At 33.3% G+C, this 21615-nt stretch overlaps 1 protein-coding gene across 1 annotated transcript in view; it reads left to right on the top strand.

Moving 5' to 3' along the window:
- Nucleotides 1–21615, top strand: part of Dnah12 (dynein axonemal heavy chain 12) — a 262207-nt gene that overhangs the window by 187084 nt on the left and 53508 nt on the right. The window contains exons 54-58 of the mRNA XM_077795643.1: nucleotides 225–370; nucleotides 9702–9916; nucleotides 10671–10863; nucleotides 11977–12169; nucleotides 19028–19200. Of these exons, the coding sequence (XP_077651769.1) occupies nucleotides 225–370; nucleotides 9702–9916; nucleotides 10671–10863; nucleotides 11977–12169; nucleotides 19028–19200 (920 nt within the window). The remainder of the gene's footprint in view (nucleotides 1–224; nucleotides 371–9701; nucleotides 9917–10670; nucleotides 10864–11976; nucleotides 12170–19027; nucleotides 19201–21615) is intronic.

Raw genomic sequence — 21615 nt, 5'->3', positions numbered from 1 at the left:
TTGGGCGAAAGTGAATATACAGGGTTTTTCTTGCTTCTTGTTTTTGTTTGCTGCTTCTTTGATTCAGTAAAATACTTTTACAGCTCAACATTTTGTTTTTCCCTCCCCTGGCTCTTAGAGTTATTACATAATACCTAATGGTAATTAAATCAATTTTTTAATTTAAAAAATGTTCCAATTAGCAAGATGAAAGAAAACATCAGATTTTTGTTTATTTCCTACAGGAGAAAAAAATCCCATGTTCAGAAGAATTCTCACTAAGTAAGACCCTGGGTGATCCAGTAAAAATTAGAGCTTGGAATATTGCTGGACTACCAACAGATACATTCTCCATAGATAATGGAGTGATTGTTAATAACTCTAGGCGTTGGTAAGAAACATAAAGTATTAATTTTTTTCTATTATCTTATTTTAAAGTTTTCAGTGTGTAAAAGTTGAAAGAATTTTACAATAAGCACCAATAGAGCTGAGACCTCCTAGATTCTGTAATTAACATTTTTTTATACTTGCTACTTAAGTATACATGTCTGTTTATCTTTGTACCAATCCATCAACACATTTTTAAAATGTGTTTTAGTGTATGCTACAGATATAGATATATTCCCCTCAGATACTTATGCATGCATATCCTTAGTTAAGTTCATTTTTTTTCTTCTGAGGTAAAATTTACAAAGAAATTCATAAAACAGTGTATCATTTGGTGAGTGCCAATGAAAGTAAATACCTATGAAAAGCATATCTCTATCAAGATACATAACATAACTACTCCTTGGGAAATTCCTTTATTAACCCTTTCCAATAAATCCTTGCCTTTATCGCACCTCAAAATCATTTTTTTTATTATTTCCCATCATAGATTTAGTTATGCTTATTCTAGTACTTCATATAAATGGAATCATGTAGTATGTGTTCTAGTGTGTAAGAATTTTTCTACTCTGTAAATTTTTGAGATTCATTCATGCTACTGCATATATTGGTATTTTCTATTTTTGCTGTTGTTGTTGTTATTGCTGAGTAGTATTCTATTACATGAACACTGCTTATGAATCATCCTGTTAATGTATATCTGGGTTATTTCTGGTTTTGCCTACATAGCATATCTGTTTTTATTGATACCCATTTTCATGATATTAAAACTCGATAACTTATGTGATCTCATGGATATATTTTTTTAATTTCTATCATTAATAGTCTGATAATTACAAGAACTTTCCAAATGGATTTAGTGTTATTTTTTTATCCATATCACATTGAAAAACTTGGAAAATTATTTTCCTCTGAGAAGTAGTTTTCTATAATGGTTATTTAGTCCTGCTGTTATCTAATTTAAAGTTTCACATGAGACCGTTTCTCAAACATATTATGACAAACAATATTGAGTCCTTGTATTCATCAGATACTATTCTAAATGCTCTATATCCTTACATCATGAGTTAGGCATTATTTTTATTCCATTTTATAGATGGGGAATTGGAAGGTTAGTAAGATAACTGAGCTAATAATAGCAGAGTCAGAATTTGAACCCAGGTAACCTAACTACCAAATCCCTGCTCTTTATAACTATGCCAAAGTGAAATAAAATTAATCTATGTAGATTCATGAAATGAAATGCATCTACATAAATTCATCTATATAGATTCATTTCACCGTCCTCAAAACTATATACAAAATTTTAGTCTTCTTTTGCAATATGGGAAAAACTAAAGATATAAGGAAATATTGGGATAGTGATGTAATTCAATAATAGACTGTGTGCTTAAATATGTGTGAGGCCCTGGGTTCAATCCCCAGTACCACCCAAAAAAAGGAGATCTTACTTCCTGATAATTAGAGTTATTGTTTGTTTACATTCTTTGGAAACCTTATTAGAAACTGCAAAACATTTAGCTGGGCATGGTGGGAACACCTAAAAATCACAGCAGCTCTGGAGGCTGAGGCAGGAGGATCATAAGTTCAAAGCCAGCCTCAACAACTTAGTGAGGCCCTGAATAACTCAGTGAGACCCTGTCTCTAAATAAAATATTAAAAAAAGAGCTGGGGATGTGACTCAGTGGTTAAATGCCCCTGGGTTCAATCCCCAGTACAAAAGAAGAAAAAAAGAAACTGCAAAACATTTAAGTGTTCTTTATATTTGTTGTATTATATAATCATATTTTGAGTGTTTATTTGCTCAAAATTTTACTTGAAAGTGAACATCCTTAGTTTGAAACTTCTAAGCAATGAATAAAATTTAACATACTCTGAGAAAGAATATATTTTAACTACTCAAAAAATATGTTGTAAAGCAGAGATTATTATACCCTAATATTCAATATATTAGAGCCTTAAGTATTCATTCTATTTTAGACTCTATTTCCATGCATTTGGTGGCCATTCAGATTTTTAAAAGTTTCCAAGTCATGAGTTATTTCATCTTTAAACTTTAATAAAAGAAATTATGATAAAATAAAGATCTCATTTATTCATTTTGTTGATGTAAAATTATTTATTTATGGGGTATAATGTGAGAATTCCAAATGTATGGATATGTATGTATACATAAACACACACACAATGTGTAATGATCAATTAGGACAGTTAAAAGATTTCTAGTTTCTTAAATATGTATCATTTTTTTCTTATTTATTCTAATTAGTTTTACATGATAGAATGCATTTTGACAAATCATACATAAATGAGGTATAACTTCTCATTCTTCTGGTTGTACATGATGTAGAATCACAATATAGTCATATAGTCATATATGCACATAGGGTAATATAATAATGCTCAATTCATTCTATTATCTTTTCTACCCTCACATCCCCTCCTCTCCCTTCACTTCCTTCTTCCTGATCCAAAGTAACTCTGTTTTTCCTTAGCCCCCTACCCACCCTTTATTGTGAATTAACATCTGCATATCAGAGAAAATGTTCAGACTTTGGTTTGAGGGGATTGGCTTATTTCACTTAGCATGGTATTCTCCATCCGTTTACTGGCAAATGCCATCATTTTTTTAAATTGTAGTTCAGAGATGCCTTTGGTATATCTGTAACCCTTAATTGACATTCAAGGAAATGCAAATTGAGGAAAATAATCTGTCATTTCTGACAGAAAGTTGACTCTTCTAATAAAGTGACATTCCAATAGTTTCCATTTCTACTTGTTATTTTTGGACTAGGTGATCAAGAGGCCATGGATTTGGTCAGTTTTGGAGGAATAATTTCCATATATAGCCTAGATTCTACTTCTTGCCTTTTGGGCCCAGTGTAGTCACAATTATCATCCTTCTTGTCACTAATATAAAAAGCTTAGTTTCCTCTCTGTACCTCTTCACAGCAAAGCCTAATAATATAGCTAATAATGCTTACTCTTTGAGTACTCATTTTAAACTATCTTAAGGGTATCTCAGAGAAAAGATGGGTGACCAGGCCTCTAGAAGCTAAAAATGGAAACCATTAGTAACTAAGGCAGTTATTTTCTCTCTGTGTCTGTGCCTCTGTCTATTTCTCTCTGTCTCATATTCTGTATTATTCTTTGTGCAGATGCTTCATTAGTCTATCTTTAAAGATACACTGGCTCTAGTCTACTGTACACATATCCAAGAAAGCGTTAGTTCCTGAGTCAAAAATCTTGAGTTGAATGATATAGATGAAGCAGAAACATAAAATTCTAATTCTAATTCCTGTGAAGAAAACCTCATTGTTCTACCTTGGGCCAAATAATTCACCCTAGGTCTGGTAACCTGTAACTCAGGGCTGTGCCTTTATGTTAATAAACATGGGAACTAGATGCCAGGAGAGTAGCTGTCAGAAAGAGTGAGCTGGGAAAGCAGTATACTTTTTGACAGTTGGGACTCTAGTACTTGCTTCTTTTTGCATTTTTTGGAAATGCTGAAATAAAGTATAATTTTACTTATTGTAAAGTGACATTCTTTTACCCCAGCATTGTTTTGAGTTATCTCGACTTTCTTTACTGATTTGCAATGCTAATTTTGTCCTTTTAGTTTTTCTTTTATGAGGATTTGTGAATTAGTTTGGAAAATGACTTTTTTTTTCCCCACTTTAAATTGCAGTATTTGGATCATTTACATTGAATGGTATTATTGATACATCTAGATTTTCACCTGTCATCTTGCTAGTTCTTTTCTCTCATCTGTTCTTTGTTGTTTTTAATATTCTTATTCTACTTGGATTTAAATTAATTCAATATTTTTGTGATTTCATTTTTATCTGCAGGATTGACTTAATGGTTATTTACTATGTTTTTAGTGTTTATTTGTTCTAGTGTTTACAATATCCATCTTTAATTTATTACTGAACACATCCAAATAATTTAATAATACTATACATATACAGGCTGGAGATATAGCTCAGTAGTAGAATGCTTGCCTGGCATGCACAAGGCCATGGTTTCAATTCCCAGCACTGCAAAATAAACCCTCCTATACAGATAGTATAAGAATCTTTCATCAGTATAATTCCAATGATTCCTTCATATCTATGTTTTATTTTTTCATATACCATAAATACTCAAACACATTGTTAACTGTCTTTGCCTGAGATAGTAATTTATTTTTGAGTTATTAAATGTAAGAAAGAGTTTTTCATATATACCCTCCATTTCCTCCTATCTTTGGACTTTTTCATTTCTTTGTTTTTATCTCATTTCATATTTCTTCTGCCTGAAGGGTGTCCTTTAATACTTCCTGAGTATAAATCTGCTGGTAATAAACTCATTCAGCATTCTTAAAGAATATTTATTTCATCTTTAGTTTGAAAGATTGTTTTTGCAGGGTTTAGACTTCTGGGTTGACAGTTTTGTTGTTATTTTGTTTTGTTTTATACCTTTATTTTTTATTTTATTTTTATGTGGTTCTGAGGATCGACACATACATGTGAGACGAGCACTCTACCACTGAGCCACAACCCCGGCCCCTTGTTGTTGTTTTTTTTTTTTTTTTTAACTTTTGTTTCCTTTAAAATGTTACTCCAGGGGCTGGGGTTGTAGCTTAGTAGTAGAGCTCTTGCCTGGCATGCATTAGGCACTGGGTTCTATCCCCAGCACCACATAAGAATACATTTAAAAAAAATTTTTTTAAATGTTACTCCACTGCCTTTGTCTTGTATAGTCTGATGAGAAGTTCACTACTCTCTTATTTTAGTTCCTCTTATGTAAAGTGTCTTTTTTTTCTTCTGGTCACCTTCGCATTTTTCTTTCTTTCTTTTTTTTTTTATATTTTTTAGTTGTAGATGGACACAATAGCTTTATTTATTTATTTTTATGTGGTGCTGAGGATCGAACCCAGTGCCTCACAAGTGTGAGGCCAAGCGCTCTACCACTGAGATACAGCCCCAGCCCCACATTTTTCTTTATCTTTAGTTTTTAGAGGTTTGATGGGTACAAGTGTATATGCACACTTCTATGTGTTTTTTCATTTTGGTGTTTATCCCAACTGAGGTTCTCTGAGCTTCTTAGATTCACCTCATTTTTTTCCCTTTTCTCTTCCTGTGATCCAGTGTCATATTTGTAAGTCTGTATAATGCCATAATTGTTGGAAGTTCTGTTCTGTATTTTACCACTCACCACTCTTTTTTCTTTTTGAGTTCACTCTAGATAATTTCTTCTAACCTGTTTTCAAGTTTCTAGTTATATTAGCTGTTTCTCTCCACAGTGGGTTGTCTGCACACAGTCCATGAAAGGAATTCTTTAGGTTTGACATCATGTTTTTATTTATAGTATTTTGATTTAATCCTTGTTTATGGTTTCTATCTTTTGCTAAAGATCATCTCATGTTGTTCAGTGTTTCCATTAACTCTTTTAACATTTTAGTCATAGATATTTTTTAAATTCCTGCCAGATATTTTCAATATTTGTGTCTTCTGAGAGCCTGTTTCTATCAGTTTGTCTTTTGAGAATATGTTGGGGTTTTTTCTTGCTTATTTAAGTTTCTCCTAATGCCAGATATATCATAGGTCTAACAATAAAGACTGAGTTTAATAGCACTTACTCCTGGAAGTAGGCATGCCTCTTCTATCGTATTATTAGTTCAGAGGTTTGTTAGTCTAATTAGAAGTAGAGCTGGGTTTAGATTTTGTTGTTGCTATGGTAACAGGCCAGAAGTTTCAAGTTAGTCTAGTTATGGATCCAAACTTAGAACACAAGCTAGGATTCTGGAGTATTTTTCTCAATTTTGGAGAATTATCTCTTGCTTTTGATCATTCTTGATTGCCCTTGCCACAAAGAGGAGGGTCTGTGTCTTCTGTCTCTCTCTGTCTCTCTCTCTCTGTCCTTCTTCTCCCACTCTCCCTTTTCCCCTGTAGATCTCTATTTATTAAAAGTTGGTAAAGGCATAATATTTTGGCCCAAACATTTTCCTTCCTCTCCCTGAGGGAGTGAGTTTTTCTTTTGTGTGTTTTGCTTCTGGGATTCCCAGGAGTATTGTTGGACAAATACATATTTTGCAGCTTAGAGTTTTCTCCATCTTATAAGTAACATAAATTTGTATCCTAAACTTATATAAATGGTAGACCCATAGCTATAGATTCTCAGAGGACACTATTTCCCAGCCAGAAGGGAAACAAGATTTCAAATATTTTCTTGTTATCTCCTTATGCATAGGTTTAGAATTTTTCTATCCATGGTTTTAAGAAGCTTCTTTGTGGGTTTCAGCTTAATACAGGGTTCTAAATTCTAGCCTTCTTCCACATATGGACCCAGTGAGCCCATAGATTATCAGACTGGCACTCTCCCCAAGTCTGGCTGTCAGTTCAGCTCACATACTTAATGTTAATGGATTTCAGTTTTGTCTGTTTCTGCAACACTTGTTTTTCTATATGCATGTATTATATCAGTCTTCTATATCTTTCAAATGAATACCTCAATTTAACTAAAATAATGTCATATTTTACCTATCAGTACTAGATAGAAGAAGGATTTGTAAATTAGTTAGCTAGTCATGCTATTAGGATCACAGTTTATAAATAATCATTCTACTTATCAAATTTTCTAGAAGTTTGTTTATAATATTATGTAGTCATTCAGAGCAGTGCAGACTGGAGTCAGGATATTTATATTTCAGTTTTTCTCTATCACTTTCTGTCTTGAGATTTTGGTAACTTACTTGATCACTTACTTGTGGCCTCCATAGACACATATGTAAATGGAGATAAAAATCTCCTATCTCTTGGAAATGTTATAGGAAGGCACTTAGCACATGATAAGTGCCCAACAAATGTCAGTTTTTAATAATTATCTTCAAATATTTATATCTTAATTCTTATTTTACTTATGTTTTAGCCATGATGAAAATATTGGGCTCCATTTTTAGTGTTTATTAATATATCAATTTGGCTATTTAATAACAAGCTTTATTTTCCCCCAGATTGCTGCCTCTTCAGAGAAATTATGCTACTTTCTTCAGATTTTCCAAAATCTCAACTTTAGACTAGTATTTTTTCATACCTAATGTAGGGTGTACTTAGAATACAAATGCAATGTTATAGCTTTATCTCTATGAGGGACACAACAACCCCATTTTCCAATATTCATATGATTCTATTAAACAAAAATCTCTAATTATTGTATTACCAAGAACATTGATTTAGGCATTACCATAAGCATTGATAAACATTAGAATGTTAAAGGTATTGTTATTTTGTACAGTGGAATGAACAAATACCGTTTTTGTTTTTATTTTTACTTATAAGGACATACAAGGAAGAAAACTCCCCTTAAACAGGGACTTCGAAGGTACTATAAAAACATCCAGTCTAAACACAGGGCAACTTGTTAACAGTTGTAGGCAAAATATCTGTGTTGTTGTAGAACACTTCTTCTTTGTCTTATGTGGTAGGAAAAGTAAATTTTAACTAGTGTCTGGACCTTTTTATTCTTTAAAAAAAATTTTTTTTAGTTATAGTTGGACACAATACCTTTATTTTATTTATTTATATCTATGTGGTGCTGAGGATCGAACATAACGCCTTGCACTTGTTAGGTGAGTGCTCTATCACTGAGCCACAACCCCAGCCCTTTTTATTCTTGCATAGAATTTCACCACCATTTGAACCCAGAAAGAAAACAACCAGTTAGCTAGTTTGATCTTTTGGGAAGGAAGGAAAAAATATCACAATTGTCTGGGAGTAGCTGATTAAAGAACTTATTTGTGAGCAAAGGTAAAGGGAATTTTAGCCTAGAAGCTGTTAAGATAGGAGGAGGATATCTGGGAAGGCTGATTTTTTTTGCCTCATTTTTTTGCCAACAGCAAGAAATTTAGCCAGGCACAGTGGTGCATGCCCAGCAAATCAGGAGGCTGAGACAGGAGGATCTTGGGTTCAAAACCAGCCTCAACAACAGCGAGGCACTAAGCAACTCAATGTGGCCCTTTGTCTAAATAAAATACAAAATAGGGCTGGGGATTTGGCTCTGTGGTTGAGTGTTTCTGAGTTCAATTCCCAGCACCAAAAAAAAATTTAATCAAAATGCTCATTTTTTTTGACTGAAATATTTAAAGAATACTGGATGTACCGTACTGAATGCAGAGAGAAACTAAGATGTCACCATCATCACTAAAGGAGATGAAACCATATCATACGTTAAATATCTGAAACTGACTTATTTTTAATTGAAAAATTAATCACATAGTTGTACATATTTATAGGATACAATGTCATATTTCAATATATTTATATAGTGTGTAATGATCAGATCAGGGTAGTTGGTATATCTACACTTCAAATATTTACCATTTCTTTGTAATTTTCTTTGGGATTAAAATCTTCTTGGCTTACTATTTAGAAGTATTCAATTAATTGTCGTCAACCGTAGTTATCCTACTATGCTATCGAAACTTAGAAGAAGTTATCCCTCCTATCCAAGTGCACCCCTGTACTTATCAACTTTTCTCTCTAGATCTTCCTTCCTCACAACTTCCCAAGGTCTGGTAACCACTGTACTGTTCTCTCCTTCTAATGAACTGTATATTCTTCAACACAAAGTCTCTGATGTACTATCTCAGGAAAAAAAAATCCTAAATATATCAGACTTAATTTCACTCAATTTGTACTTGTGGTTCCACTCACAAATTGAGAAAATCCCTTACAATCTAGTGAATCCCTGGTTTTAAATTTTTAGCAAATAATGTATAGTATTATTTTTCATATTATGTTAATTGATATAATGAATTAAAATTTCCATGAAGTCAGTGGTTACATTGGAAAGAACTGTCAACTCGCAGGTTTACAAGGTCCAGTTCTTTTTTAAAAAAATATTTATTTATTTACTAATTTGTTAACAAATGTTCTAATTTGTTATACATGACAGCAGAATGCATTTCAATTAATAGTCCATATATGGAGCACAATTTTTCATTTCTCTGATTGTACACAAAATAGAGTCACACCATTTATGTCTTCATACAGTTCCTAGGGTAATGATATCCATCTCATTCCATACAAGGTCTAATTCATCTAACACTAAACTAGTTTTAGAATCTTGAAATCCTGAAGAAAGTACTTCCTGAAACTGAATTTTTTTGTTTGAAAAATAAATAAGAATAAAACTCCTTTTCACTTTTTTCTCAAAGGACTTTTGTAAAAATTTATCCTGATAATATCACTTTGTATTTGTGTAGATTGATGGTGATATTTTTAAGCTACATAATTTAAGGAAATCCCAATATTTATGTGTTCCTCTCAGAATTTTTCTTATTATATTTCTAGGCCTTTAATGATTGACCCCCAGGGTCAAGCCAATAAGTGGATCAAAAACTCTGAGAAAGAAAATCAGCTCAGTGTTATTAAGCTATCAGATTCAGACTATATAAGGACATTGGAAAACTGTATACAGTTTGGAACTCCACTTCTGTTAGAAAATGTTGGTGAAGAACTGGATCCATCTTTGGAGCCTTTACTACTTAGACAAACTTTTAAACAAGGTACAAGGCAGTTAATATTGGTAGAACTTACAGATGATTGTCTTATCTTTGAGACATGATAGAAAACCACTGTGTAAATTTAATAATAATGTTGATAACTCAACTTCTTCATCATTGTAATGAGTATAAAGACATTTGAAACCAGCTATCATCAGGAATGAACCTTGGTTGGATATTCCAAGATAAGTATGTTGCCTTCTCTTCTCTGTCTTAACTATTGTTATCTAGACTCTTGTTCTATAGAGAACATGAAGAAGTTGAAGCCAGTCTGAAATTTCTTTATCTTGTGACTATTGACTACACAAAATCCATTATTATGAACAGTGGTGGTGAATGTGGGCTAGAGTTGAGTTTAGGTAAACATTGCCCATTTTATATCTTTCTGCTTATGAAAATTTTGTCTCTGCTAAGGTCTAGTACCTTTAAGAGCTTTACTTATATATAGTTATTTTGGGATCATGATTGAAATTTGATGGATTAAGGAAACTCAAAAGAAACTTTGATTTGTGAATTTCGTGACAATTAGAGAAAATATCCTATACTACTCCAAGTACCACTACAGAAGAATCTATTTAATTGCTTACTTGCCTCTGTATCTATGACTTTTGTCATACCAATTTTCTATTTCAAATTATTTAAGACTATTTCAAATTATTTAGGACTCTATTTGTAACGTAGGCAAGGCCTTAAAAGAACATGGGAGGAGCTATGTAATTTTGGCTTATTTATAACGCATTTGTTTTATGAAATATAGGTGGCCTTGATTGCATCCGACTTGGTGAAGTCATTATTGAGTATTCCTTTGACTTCAAATTTTATATCACTACAAAACTGAGAAATCCACACTACATGCCAGAGCTGGCCACAAAAGTGTCTTTGCTCAATTTCATGATAACTCCAGAAGGACTTGAAGATCAATTACTAGGCATTGTTGTTGCAAAGGAGAGGTATGTAATTTCTTAGAAGCTTCCTTATAATCTAGAGAGGAATATTTTTAGACCATTTTATATCTTTATTTGGGGATTATTTTGAAACTGTTTTTGTATTTTGTTATTATAAATTTAATAATTATATAATTCTTTAAAATAGCCAGTAACGAATAAGTTATAAGCCAACCAGGTTATGTTGAGTTTTTAGTATGGGTAGTGGGATTCGGGTTACATGCCATGACTTCTGACTTACATTTTGTTGAGACTAAATTTTCATCTCTAAGAATCTATGTCATGGAGATAATCAGAAATACATTCAAAGGCTTGTATAAAAAATAAAAGATGTATAGAAATGTGCATGAAATTAGAAAATGCTTAGGATACTAAGGAAAAACTAAGACACAAAACTATGTAAATACAGCATAGGTAACATTTTATTTCAAAAAGTAATGGGTGGATGGATATCTATATATACAAAAAGAAAAAAAAAGGACTGGAAAGCAGTATACCTGCTAACAGTGATTATTAATGGTTCTGTAAGATTGTGGATTCTTTTATTGTTTTCTTTATGCTTAGATATTTTTTCATTACTAATATATATTATCTTGAAAATGAGAAAAAATATAAAACCCAGAGAAGTTACAGCAAAGAATTGCTTCTGGAAAGAAATCTTTTATTTCTCTTGAAGTTTAGTATAACATAAGTGGTCTATTACATGAAGTCAGATTAAAAGTGAAAGTATATAACTGTGAGGTAGTTTTGTTACTTCCAATATTGAAATTCCACTTATGTCTAAGAGTAAATTATGTGATAGCATATTTTATAACATGGTAAATTGTGGTATTTGAAGTTTCATCCCATCTTTTTATTAAAACATAGCTTAATAATGTTGTTTAATACTTAATAATAGTATTGTTAGATTTACTGTGGCACATGTTATTGCCATCTTTGATACAAACAATATTCTCTTTACTTGAATTTAAGTTGTTACTTGCATGAAAATATTTTCTCTTAAGTTATCAATCACTTCAGTTTGTGACTTGTATATAAAATAATTTAAATGTCTACAAAATTTTGACATATTTAGATATACATTAGATAAATTTAGACTAAATGTTTCTATCTTTTTAGACCAGAATTAGAAGAGGAACGAAATGCTCTTATTCTTCAGTCTGCAGCTAATAAGAAGCAACTAAATGATATAGAGACAAAAATTTTAGAAACATTATCATCTTCAGAAGGGAACATTTTAGAAGATGAAAGTGCTATTAAAGTCTTAGACTCTGCCAAAATGATGTCCAATGAGATAACAAAGAAACAGCAGGTGAAAAAAGAATCCTAGAGATGCTTTGTTTTTTTTTTATATTTATTACTTTGGTTTTTTTGTTTTATTTTAATTTTTATTGTTGGTTGTTCAAAACATTACATAGATCTTGATATATCATATTTCACACTTTGATTCATGAGGGTTATGAACTCCCATTTTTACCCTGTATACAGATTGCAGAATCACATCGGTTACACATCCATTGATTTACATATTGCCATACTAGTGTCTGTTGTATTCTGCTGCCTTTCCTATCCTCTACTATCCCCCCTCCCCTCCCCTACCCTCCCCTCTTCTCTCTCTACCCCCTCTTCTGTAATTCATTTCTCCCCCTTGTATTTTTTCCCTTTCCCCTCACTTCCTCTTGTATGTAATTTTGTATACCCCTGAGGGTCTCCTTCCATTTCCATGCAATTTCCCTTCTCTCTCCCTTTCCCTCCCACCTCTCATCCTTGTTTAATGTTGGTCTTCTCGTGCTCTTCTTCCCTAGTCTGTTCTTAGTTACTCTCCTTATATCAAAGAAGACATTTGGCATTTGTTTTTTAGGGCTTGGCTAGCCCTAGAAAAAGAATTGATTAAATATGATGACATAGAAACTAATTTTAAACTCATAAAAGAATAACTTACTGTTGAATTATTGAAAACTTGATTGGAATTTTTTTAAATATTTATTTTTTAGTTGTAGTTGGACACAATATCTTTATTTATTTATTTTTATGTGGTGCTGAGGATCGAACCCAGGGCCTCGCTCGTGCTAGGCGAGCACTGTACCGCTGAGCCACAATCCCAGCCTTCATTGGAATTTTTAAAAAATATTTTATTTCTTTTTTAAAAAAATTTTTAGTTGTAGATAGACACAATACTTTTAGTTTGTGTATTTATTTTTATGTGGTGCTGAGGATCAAACCCAGTGCCTTACATGTGCAAGGCAAGGACTCTGCCACTGAGCCACAACCCCAGCCCCTTGATTGGAATTTGAAGAACAAAATGCTCTTATTCTGTAGTCTGCAGCTAATAATGAACAACTAAAAGATATTGAGAAATATTATCATCTTTAGAAGGGAGAATTTCAGAAGATAAAAGTACAATAAAAGCCTAAACTCTTCCTGTATGGTATCTACATGTATCTTTATACAGAAGAAATTAATTTACAACGAAAGTTTTTAAAATACATTGGGGTTGTTATTGGGTAAGTAAGTTACACTCTGTCAGGTTCACTTAAGTTTTAGTTGACTCTTCACTTTATTTATTTATTATTTATTTACAGTTTTATGACTTTATTTAACTATCAGCAGTTAGTTCTCATCCACATTGACTGTAGATTTTTTAACATGGTAACGGAGACATAGGTTACCAAAGTATAGAGCTTGTTTGGTGAATCTTCATCCTGGTTAGATTTTTCTGGATAATCGCACACCAATACGATATGGGACATTCCTTATTCCTTTGGCCCAAACAGCTTTATTGAGCCTAGTATCAATGCGCACATTTGGAGTTCGGATCTCTTTCATGGCAAATTTCCTGATCTCTTTGAGTGCCCGAGGAACACACTTCTTGAAGCCCACTCCATGGATGCACTTGTGAATGTTGATAGTGTATTCCCGGTCACGACCTTGTTGAAGGCAGAACAGCCCTTCTTTCTGGGAGCCATTCCGCCAGGCCCAAGTTAGAAAGGAAGGGCAGAAGGATTGTGGGAGGGAAAGCCGCATTTGACTCTTTACTTTAAAAGTTGAATTTGAGAATTTGTCTTACATCTATTATTGGTTGGAGGTAGTTGACTGGATAATAAGTTGTTCAAGGAGGGACTGGGGCTGTCGCTCAGCGGCAGAATGCTTGCCTAGCAAGTGTGAGGCACTGGGTTCGACCCTCAGTACCACATAAAAATAAACAAATAAAATAAAAGTATGCTGTCCATCTACAACTCCAAAAAAAAATGTTCTAGGAGGAACACTCCAGTAGGGATGGTTTTGACATTATCTTGTCACATGTTTATGGGGGAGAGAAATATAAGAAGTGAGAGTTGCAGGTAGAGGCAGGGATGCAAGTAGTCTACAGCCAATACTGTATTTATTGCAGATTCATCTAACGCAGCCAAATGCTCTTCTTACATTATTTTTCTTTATAGAATCATACAATGTTATGGGTGGAAGAGACCTTGTTAGCAGCTCTCTTTTGCACCTCAACTAGAAAACCACTGTCCACAAAAGTTAGTTGAGGCTCAAGTTTACACAATTAAACAGCATTGCAGAATGACTCCTACAGGCTAACTTTATAAGTTTTCAGGCCTTTTAGTCCTCCTTAGTCCCACCCAATAAGGTATTCCTTCACTTTAGGATAATTAAAAAATAAAAAATCAGGGCTGGGAATGTAGCTCAGTGGTAGAGCACTTGCCTATCATGTGTGAGGCACTGGGTTCGATTCTCAGCACCACATGTAAATAAATAAACAAAATAAAGGTCTATTGACAACTAAAAATTTTTTTATTTATTTTTCATTCTCATTTGTTATATATGATAGCAGAAGGCATTACAATTCATATTACACATATAGAGCACAATTTTTCATATCTCTGGTTGTATACAAAGTATATTCACACCATGTCTTCATTCATATATTTAGGGTAATGATGACTATCTCATTCCACCATCTTTTCTACTCCATGCCCCTTCCCTTTCCCTCCCACCCCTTTGCCCTATCCAGATTTCACCTAATCCTCCCATGCTCGCACTCCCAACCCCACTATGAATCAGCCTCCTTATATCAGAGAAAACATTCAGCATTTGGTTTTTTGGGATTGGCTAACTTCACTTAGCATTATATTCTCCAACTTCATCCATTTACCTGCAAATGCCACGATTTTATTCTCTTTTATTGCTGAATAATATTCCATTGTGTATATGTACCACATTTTTTCCAGTATATAGGATTTATTTATTTTTTATTATGTAAATTTTTTATTTATGTATGACAGCAGAATGCATTACAATTCTTATTACATATAGCACAATTTTTCATCTCTGGTTATATACATAGTATATTCACACCAATTCATGTCTTCACATTTTACCATCATTAGTTACCCCACGCCCTTTCCCTTCTCCCTTTAACCCCTCTATCCTGTCTAGAATTAATCTATTTCTCCCATGCTTCTGTTCCCTATCCCACTATGAATCAGCCTCCTTGTATCAAAGGAAACATTCGGCATTTGGTTTTTTGGGATTGGCTAACTTCACTTAGTATTATCTTCTCTAACTCCATCCATTTACCTGCAAATGCCCTGATTTTGTTCTCTTTTATTGCTGAGTAATATTCCATTGTGTATATATGCCACAGTTTCTTTATCCATTCATCTACTGAAGGGCATCTAGGTTGGTTCACAGCTATTGTGAATTGTGCTTCTTTAAACATTGATGTGGCTGTGTCCATGTAGTATGCTATTTTTAAGTCCTTTGGGTATAGACTGAGGAGTGGGATAGCTGAGTAAAATGGTGGTTCCATTCCCAGTATTCCAAGGAATCTTCATACTGCTTTCCATATTGGCTGCACCAATTTGCAGTCCCACCAGCAGTGTGTGACTGTGCTTTTTTCCCCTACATCATGGCCAACACGTTTTGTTGTTTATATTCTTAATAGCTGCCATTCTGACTGGAGTGGGATGAAATCTTAAAGGGTAGTGTTGAATTGCATTTCTCTAATACCTAGAGATATGGAACATTTTTTCATATATTTGTTGATTGATTGCATATCATCTTCTGAGAAATGTTTGTTCAGTTCCTTGGCCCATTTATTGATTGGGTTACTTGAACAACTTAAAAAAATATTTTAAAACATCAGAATAGATACTGCACTAATCCTTTAGTAATCTTCCACTGTTCTCCATTCCAGTCTAGTTTCACTCAGAGGCAGAGGACTTTGAAAGTGTTTAGGTACCCTTTCTCTTTGGATAGGTTTAGTTTTGAATAAATGTGATCATAAGGAATATTTGGTCAGGTGTACTCTCCCACTCCATCTTGGGAAACCAAAGATGTAGGTTCTTAGAAAAATATTCTATGGCATCCCCCACCTGCAACCATGGATGGAATATTCTATAGTGTTTCCCTTCCTAATTCCTGTTCATTAGAGCAGAACAAATAAGCTTCTCATTGTTCCCTCAATGAACTTTTTAAAAGGCAAGAGAGGCTAAGGGTCATTTACTAGCTTATTTTCCATTAAGACTCAAGGATAAAAGGAATGTAAGTGTCTTTTGATTCAAGTATTTTATCTTACTATTAGAAGTAAATTTATTAAACAATATCCTGCTGTCTAGGTTCCATTGATTATTACGGACATTGTTTAAATACACTAAATAATTAACCATGAATTCTATGCCACGTTCTGCAGAAGAAAGTTCCCCTACATAGTTCAAAACCTGCTTTTCCCTTTTATCCTAAACTACAAAATTAAACATACACACACTAAAAAAAATAAGATTTTGTTTTAAAGATTTCAAAGCTTACCCCCACACTAGTGATATTATGACTGAAGTTTAGTCTTTTTGATTCTTAAATGTTACAGACCAGGATACTTTTTACAAATAATGAATTATCCTCTTTTAATATCTCTAATATATATTCACGATGTTCATTTTTTATAAAATGCTTTGTTCTTTGATTTTAGACCATTAATGGTAAATGATTTTTAAGGTATATTTCTCAATTTTAACTTTTCAGAGTAAGGATCCAAATTTAGCAGAGATTATTTATAGATATACCATTGAGGGACTGGGGCACTCAGTGGTAGAGCTATTGCCTAACAAGAAAAAAGCCCTGGATTCAATTCCTAATATCACCAAAACAAACAGTCAACCAAGCCAAGGAACATGAATTAAATTATTATTTACTATTTTAAAATAATAACAATATTTGCTATTTGCTTTTGTTTGCTACTGTTTTGATGGTAAAATAGCATTTGAGTTGAAAACTCAAGATTTAAATGATAGAATGTTTAAATAGGAATGCTAAGAATATGCTTTTTACATAATATTTCATTAATTCTCATTATTGTTAACTTTGTTATGCTTATTATAGACAAGACTGAGATGCAAAATTTACTTTCAGTTCATTTGTGGTTCTATTATATGATTCTTGGGAATGTTTGTTTGCAGGAAGCAGAAGCCTATTTAAAATAAAGAATATATAAATGGCAATTATGTAGTCAGATTTTCATCACTGTGACAAAAATGCCTGAAAAAATTGATTTAGATGGGCAAAGATTTATTTTGGCACACATTTTTCAGGATCCAGTCTAAGTCAGAGGTTTCAGTCCAGCTCCATTGATTCTGGGCCTATGGTGAGACAGAAAAACATGGCAGGGAGGATGTGGTAGAGCAAAGTTGCTCACCTCATACCAGTTGGGAAGAAAAGAGAGAGAAAGGAAATGGCCAAGGACAAGACACATTCCCAAGGGCACAGCCCCAATAACCTACTCCCTTCTAATCGTTTCCACCTCTACAGTTTTCACTACCTCCCACTAGTCTATTTGAATTATGAATATATCAATGGATTTATTCACTGATGAGATAAAAGCTCTCAGGATCCAATCATTTTCTAAAAGCCCCACCTCTGAACATTCCTTCACTGGGAACCAAGACTTTAACACAAGAGCCTTTAGGGAACATTCCAAATCCAAACCATAACAGAGCATTTTATTTTACCAACTACAGCAAGTATCCAGATCTGAAGGATGAGTGGAAAGCATTTAATCTCTTTTTCTTTCTCTTTCTGGAGTATTTTTCTCAATATTAGAGAATTATCTCCTGCTTTTGATCATTCCTGATTGCCCTTGCCACAAAGAGGAGGGTCTGCGTCTATCTTTCTCTCTCTGCAACTGTGTTGTCATCTTGGACTTGACTCTACTCTATTTGAGGACCAATTTCTTCTGTAAAACTTTTGTACCTGTTTCTGCATATAATTATCTAGCACATAGAAACCAACATGTTGAAAAATTACCATGACCTTTTAGTCCTAATGCCTAGTTCCACCTGACTTTGGTTTGTGAGACTCAAGTTCTGATTCTCTAGGGAAATTTAATTATAGTATCTTGGGTTTAGTTCTGTCCTTGTCACTTGACCCAAGCAATGACAAATAAGTTCATTCAATATAAACATGACTGTATAAGCATTCTTATTCACCAGAGTTGGTAGATAACAATACCAAAGAAAGGAAAATGGGTTAGAACAGTGCTCTGAACTCTTTTTTTCCTATAAAATCAAGCTATCAAATTGAGTTGTCAAATGAAGAGTTATTATCTTAGAGAAAATTTTCCTTCTGGGTTGATTATCTACAGCTCTATTAACTCTAGAACAGTTAAACATGTGAGAAAGTAGTTGGAAAAAAGTGTTCTCAATGTATAAAACCATCAACCAGACTTTGTGCTGGGTTCTAGTACACATTAACATCCTAAACATATATACATGCATATTGCTCTCTGTCTTCCTGCCCCATCATTCTTTGACCTATTAAACAAAAGGGGGTAAATAGTAGACATATGTCAGAATCAAGTAGAGAATAATCAAAGATTGATAGCTCTGGTATTCCTCAAATAAAAAATAAATTATGGGTAATCATGCCTTTAATCTGTTAAATTTGAAATTAAAATCTTTTTTGTTTTCCTCTCTTCTTCACTCCTTAGTTCTACCTTCCTCTCCTTTTCTATTTTAGCAGGATATAACCCTTTTTTGTAAACTGTACTGAAGTTAAATTTATATAATTTTTCATCGGGTTAGAGGCTGTTTTCTTAAAATATAAACTTGGTCATATGAAAAGTACATAAATAAAATAATTTCCTTATTTTTTAATCTCAATTTTTCTCTTCTAGATTGCAGAAAAAACAGAACTGAAAATAGCAGAGTCTCGAGAAGGCTACAGACCCATAGCTAAACATTCATCAGTGTTATTCTTTAGCATTGCAGACCTGGCTAACATTGATCCCATGTACCAATACTCTCTCATCTGGTTTGTGAATCTTTACATCAACTCTATTCATGACAGGTAAACCTTCTCTAGCTTCATCCATCCTCCCTAGGTTGAGTTTTCACTATCCTTTCCATTTTAAAAATAAAACTTTTAGCTAGATACAGAAGCATACACCTGTAATCCTAGCTACTGGGGAGGCCAAGGCAGGAGGAAAACAAGTTCAAGGCTAGCTTGGTTTACTTAGCAAGACCTGTCTTAAGATGAAATTATTAAAAGAAAAAAGAAGAAGAAGAAGAAAAAAAAAGTCTGGGGATGTAGCTCAGTAGAGAGCACTTGGCTTGGCATGCCAGAAATCCTGCATTCAATCCCAAGTACTTAAAGAAAAAAAATCTGTTTCTAATTAATTTTGCAATATAAATTCATTGTAAATCATTAAAAATATGAGAAAGTAAAGGAAGGAAGGTGGAAGAAAAAAGAACAAAAGAAAGATAATTAAAGTCTTCTTAAAAATGTTTCATTCCTTAAGATTTAGGCATAAAGGGATTGGCTTTAGTCCTTTTTTTCTCTTTTAAATATTTTTAAAATGCACATGATTTATTCTCCTCTAGCCATGGGGACCCTAAAAGGCTTCAGTCCCACATTTCTGACAATTTGATGGATATTTTCCCTTAACTAATTAATAAATGTACACAGATTTTGGAGTCAGGGATTAAATCTCAAGTTTTCTCACATACCATAGGCAAGTCAGTTAATGGCTCTATGATTGTCTCAGGTTCCCTTATCCATAAAATAATGATAACATGGTACACACCTCTAATCTCAGTGGCTTGAAAGGCAGAGGCAGGAGGATAAAGAGTTCAAAGCCAGTCTATTTATCAAGGGGCTAAGCAACTCAGGAAGATCCTGTCTCTAAATAAAATACAAAAATTGGGCTGGTTTGTGGCTCACTCGTCTAGTGTCCCTGAGTTCAATCCCAGGTACCCCCCCAAAAAAGGGATAATAATAGTATTACCTACCTTTGGGGGTTCTTATGAGGATTTAAATAAGACAATGTTTACGAAGTATTTATATATTGTCTAGTATTTAGTGACAGCTCTACTCATTAAGTAGAATTAAAATATGATTTGAGCCTATCACATGTGCTATAGGAAATTTCTTTCTACATGATTTCTTGGGAGAAAAATCTCAAGTGATTGAAATCTGTTAAGATTTCCCAACTGGATTTTGGAATTTGAATTTACATAAGGCATATGATAGAGGAAGTTTAAGTTGAATAATTGACATAAAAGTCAAACATAAGTTTCAGAGAGGATGTGGAATAATTGAAACTTTCATACACTACTGGTGAGATTTTAAAATAGCATGGCCACATTGGGTTACACAAAATATTAAACAGATTTGCCATTTGGTCCTGTAATTCTACTCCCGGGTATATACTTAAAGAGAGTTCAAAGTATATGTCCACACAAAAAATGTTTTTTGTTTTTAGATATAAAATACTATATTTTGGGGTGGGGTTGTGGCTCAATGGTAGAGTGCTCGAGTAGCACATGCAAGGCCCTGGGTTCAATCCTCAGTACCACATACAAATTAATAAAGGTATTATGTCCAACTACAACTAAAAAAATAAATATTTTTTAAAAATACTATATTTAAAAGTTAACTTGTTTTCCCTTTCAATGAGGTAATGTTATGCATATGAAATACAGCTAGGTTAATTTTTTTATTTTTATATTTTATTCAGGGTTTCCCTTCATCTTTGTTGAATTTATTATGTTTGAGTACATAAACCATTAATGACTCCACAAAAGTCAATCCTGTACAAAAAGGCCTACTCAGAGAAGTGTCAGTACCTAACCCTTTAACTGTATTCCTGTGGAGCAAGTAGTATTTTTTAAATATCTTTATTTATTTATTTTTATGTGGTGCTGAAGATCGAATCCAGTGCCCCACACATATGAGGCAAGTGCTCTACCACTGAGCTACAGCCCCAGACCCCCAAGTAGTATTTTTTAATCAAAATTAAAATTTGAGATAAGTGTAGATTCACATGAAATTGTAAGAAATGATGCAAATCTCATGCACCCTTTACCCAGTTTCCCCAATGATAACATTTTGAAAACCTATAGAACAATATCATAACCAGGATATTGAGATTAATATAGTCAAGATAAAGAACATTTTCATCACTACAGGGATCCCCGATTGCTCTTTTATTTATAACTATACCCATTTCCCTCCCAGCCCTACCTCTTACTTTTCTCTCACTAACAGAGATGATTGTTTTCAGCTTAATATTTTATGGAACTTTCAATGTGGCCCTGCTGTTTTAAAATCCCACGGGAATATATGAGAGTTTAAATTACTCCACATACTCTCTGAAATTTATGTTTGACTTTTATGTCAATTATTCAACTTAAACTTGAATGACTAAAAACAATCAGTTAATTGAAAGAAAGAAAAAAAAACACCATCACCACCTACTGAATT

Source organism: Urocitellus parryii, chromosome 3 (genome assembly GCF_045843805.1).
Source record: "Urocitellus parryii isolate mUroPar1 chromosome 3, mUroPar1.hap1, whole genome shotgun sequence".
In the NCBI taxonomy this organism is placed as follows: Eukaryota; Metazoa; Chordata; class Mammalia; order Rodentia; family Sciuridae; genus Urocitellus; species Urocitellus parryii.
This window is presented reverse-complemented; position numbering and strand designations above follow the sequence as displayed.